The sequence below is a fragment of the Rhinopithecus bieti genome, unplaced genomic scaffold, assembly GCF_001698545.2.
Source record: "Rhinopithecus bieti isolate Rb0 unplaced genomic scaffold, ASM169854v2 scaffold_19617, whole genome shotgun sequence".
In the NCBI taxonomy this organism is placed as follows: Eukaryota; Metazoa; Chordata; class Mammalia; order Primates; family Cercopithecidae; genus Rhinopithecus; species Rhinopithecus bieti.
This window is the reverse complement of record NW_016809622.1, coordinates 1,445,741-1,449,884: the sequence shown is the minus strand read 5'-3', so window position 1 is coordinate 1,449,884 and position 4,144 is coordinate 1,445,741. Positions and strand designations below refer to the sequence as shown.

General features: G+C 34.3%; 1 protein-coding gene across 4 annotated transcripts in view; it reads left to right on the top strand.

Annotated features, from left to right (window-relative positions):
* The window catches only part of BBS9 (Bardet-Biedl syndrome 9), a 506,926-nt gene that overhangs the window by 140,437 nt on the left and 362,345 nt on the right, over nt 1-4,144 (top strand). For all 4 annotated transcript variants that reach the window (XM_017889840.1, XM_017889842.1, XM_017889841.1 and 1 more), the window contains exon 6: nt 1,873-2,047. In XM_017889840.1, coding sequence (XP_017745329.1) covers nt 1,936-2,047 — 112 coding nt within the window. In that variant the 5' untranslated portion in view covers nt 1,873-1,935. The remainder of the gene's footprint in view (nt 1-1,872; nt 2,048-4,144) is intronic.

Here is a 4,144-nt window from a genome sequence, read left to right as displayed (position 1 = left end):
TTTTTTTTTTTTTTTTTTTTTTTTTTGCATGTGGATATCCAGTTTTCCCAGCACCACTTATTGAAGAGACTATTCTTTCACCATTGTGTATTCTTGGCGCCTTTGCTGAAGATTAACTGATAACCTTGGAGCTCTTGTACAAATATACTTATTTTACATATGAGAAGGCTGAAGCTACAGGAATATCAGTAACTTGTTTATAAAAACGAGAATTGTTAGAACCATAATTAAAATAAGAATTGATGCCCTTAGTAGGACCTGGGAATCCTACCTTTGAAAATTTGGATGATTTTTATTACAAAGACCTTGCAACATATATTTTGGCTACTTAGAGGCATTTTATACTTATACATTTTTGTTGATTGCAGACAGGTAGGTTTGCCAAATAGCTAGATGAGATTCTTTTTGTCTGATTGTGTCTCTGTGGATACATGTGTACAGCATGCATACACATGCAGCATACATATAAACTCATATCTGTTTTGGAAACTTTTAATAGCATAGTGGATAAGGATAACATTAAAAAACAAAGCTTAGGCTGGGCGTGGTGGCTCATGCCTGTAGACCCAGCACTTTGGAAGGCCAAGGTGGGCGGATCTTGAGGTCAAGAGATCGAGACCATCCTGGCCAACATTGTTGAAACCCTAAAAATACAAAATAATACTACTAAATACTACAAAAGTACAAAAATTAGCTGGGCGTGGTGGCACCCGTAGTCCCAGCTACTTGGGAGACTGAGGCAGGAGAATCACTTGAACCCAGGAGGCGGAGGTTGCGGTGAGCTGAGATCACACCACTGCACTCCAGCCTGGCCAGAGAGTAAGACTCTGTCTCAAAACAACAACAACAACAACAACAACAACAACAAAACCAAAAAAAAAATTAACAACAACAAAAACAAAGCTTAAAACAGTAACCGTAAAGCCTACTATACATTATGAAAGAATCTGAGTATTGAGAGAATACTTTTCAAACAGCATTAATATAAACAATTTTTATCTCTCTAAAGAGATTCCTGAATGGTTCAGATGTATGTTTAGTGAACATTCATTGGCAGACAATACTCATCCTAGAATATCTTTCAGACTACTTAAGGTTGATAAATTTATTGTATTAGTTGAGATGGGTTAGAGTATGGTGCAGTAATAAGCACTCCAAAACTCAGTTTGCTCTCTCTCTTTTTTCTTTTTTTTTTAGCCTCCTTTGGTGATATGTTTTCTTTTTAAAAGTTGCTTAGCTGTATGATTGTCCTTAGACAGATACAACAAGAAGAGTATCATCTATTTCTATGCAATTTGATTTCTTTTGAGCTCTTTTTAAAATCTAAGTATACTATTTAAGATTGTCACTGATATTCAAGGTGATATAAAATAGTTACTATAGTACTTATTGTATATGGTGTATGAGCTAGAGATGACAAGGCACAAGACTGGCCTTTTATTTATTCCCTTAATGAGTAACTTAATTTTCCTCTAACATAATTTTTCCCTATGTAATACATTATAAGATATACTAATCACACTAGCAGGACATGAAAGGTTATAGTCACTAGATCTTTCTCAGATTAGGGATACTAAACTGTATCATAGAAATCATCATCATTACCATCATCTCAGTAAATTTTAAGAACTGTGAATATTGTACTTAATATTGATAGACTAATAGTAGAAGACACCTCAGAATCAGTCTATAGTTGAGGGCAATCAGGGATTAGTATTTTTCACTATTAGTAATTTTTCACACCCAATGCTGCTTAATGCTATGATTTATGTAAAATTGGTGCCTAAGACATACTTGTTGTAGATAGTGATTAATAAAAATATTATATTTATAAAAGAATAGCCCATCTAATTTTCTCTATTTCTTCTTTAGGTCGAGATTTAATTTGCATCCAGTCTATGGATGGGATGCTGATGGTATTTGAGCAGGAGAGCTATGCTTTTGGAAGATTTCTCCCTGGCTTTCTTCTGCCTGGTCCTCTTGCCTACAGTTCCCGTACAGATTCCTTCATTACTGTCTCTTCCTGCCGACAAGTGGAAAGTTATAAGTAAGTTTGGATGTTAAATCTTTGGAATCATGATTTTTTGGTGTGTTTGTTGCTGACTAATTTTTGTCCACAAAGGGCTTCAGTATCACAAATGAAAAAGAGATTGGTTTCTTTGACTAAATGTGATTGTGGTGACTTAGACGATATCATTTATATTGTAAAATATTTGAAAGGCAATATAGTGCAGTGGTTTGGGAGGCAGACCTGGATTGGAATCCTGATTTTACCACTCCAGATGTTTGATGGTCACTGTCCTTATCCTGACTCTAAAGGAGGTAATATTATTCATTTTGACAAGTTTGTTATAAGGATTAAATGTATGTCAAGTTACCACCCTGTAAAAAATGCTCAATGATTTTTGTGATTGTTCCTTGATATAGTAAATAATTAAACACAATGTTGAGTGAAAAAAGCCAAATTGAAGATTTAGCTGTGGAATACTTTTATAACAAAAAGGAACGTGTGTGACATAGGAAAAATACCGGCATGAACTGTTAATATGAATGTTAATACTTTTTTAAAAGAACAATTCATAGTATAAGTGAAGTATGAAAATGATCCTAGGCAAATAGTTTATGCTTATTTGCTAGAAATTCTTATTGGTCGTGGTAAACTGTGTATGAGAGAGACTGTTTTCTTCTCCACCAGCTAGATTTAAATAAAAGTCAAGGTTTTGAGTTTTTGGAGAGGAAGGTTTTATTGGCAGAGAGAATGGGGAAAAGAAAGTAGAAATTCATGCTGGGAAAAGAAATAGCCTTGGAGGGTTTCAGTGTTTATTGTGTTACCTTACTGATGGCAACATTTAGATCTTTAAACATCTAAGCAGCACGTCATCATAGCTTTTCAACAGTATTTTGGCCACATCATTTTCCCAAGATGGGGAGAAGATATAAATTCATCAGGCAACAGATGTAAATTTTGTCTTCAAGTTTCAATGTTGTGTATATAACAAGTTAATGCAGTTTTCTCTTCATAAGTAGCCATTTGCTTTTTGTAAATGACTAGGCATCTAGGGTTAAAACTCTGAAAATAAGTGAATGTTTGTGAGTAAGCAGAATTTCACTGATTTAGGAAGTGTATCATCATGTAATATTCCGTCTATAATTCTTATGGCTTTTGTCCAAAGGAGATGATTGAATGGTGGCATTGCTACTGGTAATAAATAAAATATTATATTTATTTTGAGAGGTTGGGAAAAATATCTGTATAGTTTACTCAAGCCTGCCAAACTTGAGCAATATTAGGAGATCTGCTTTTTAGCTTTCCACCCAGCTCTGTGCCTCACCTCCTGCCAAGTAGTGCTATGCTAGGGTCACAGTACAAATATTTAAACACCCAGTTACTTACTCTTTGAAATATGTGCATAAGAATTAATTTGATAATAACTCTAGGAGTGATTGGATAAAGAAGTAATGTGTAGATTTCCTTAATGTGTGAGTTTAATCTAACAGAAGCTCACATTGTTTTAACTGTGGTAATTCTCCAACATACCAATCTATTAAATTCATCTTTGTCTTAGACTAAAAAATGTACACGTTATCCATTATTTGGATCATTTATAATGGCAAAAATGTATGAGATATGAGATTATTGTGAAATGATGACAATCAAGAAGGTTTACAACATTAAGTAGTATGTTGTACTTTCAACTTTGTAATAGATTATATTAAATGATAATCACTGCTGCATTTTTGGATTTTGGAGAAAGCATGAAAACTAAGTTTGTTCTTTTGAGGTTTTATTAAATCTGTCTATATTCGGTTAATAGAATATGATCAGTTAATAGAATAGGCTTTAACACATAACTCATTTTCATTTTTTATATTGATAACTTTCATTTCTTTAAACCCCACTTAATTATGTTCAAATAAAAACCAGCGAAGACTGGGGGTCTCAAACTTCAGTGTGCGTGGGAGTCACCTGGATAGCCTGTTATAAAATGCACATTTACAGATGCTAGTCCCCAGTCCCCTAGATTTCTTTTAATAGGTTTGGGGATAAGACCCAGAAATCATCATTGTAAATTTTTTTTTTTTGAGACGGAGTCTCGCTCTGTCGCCCAGGCTGGAGTGCCGTGGCCGGATCTCGGCTCACTGC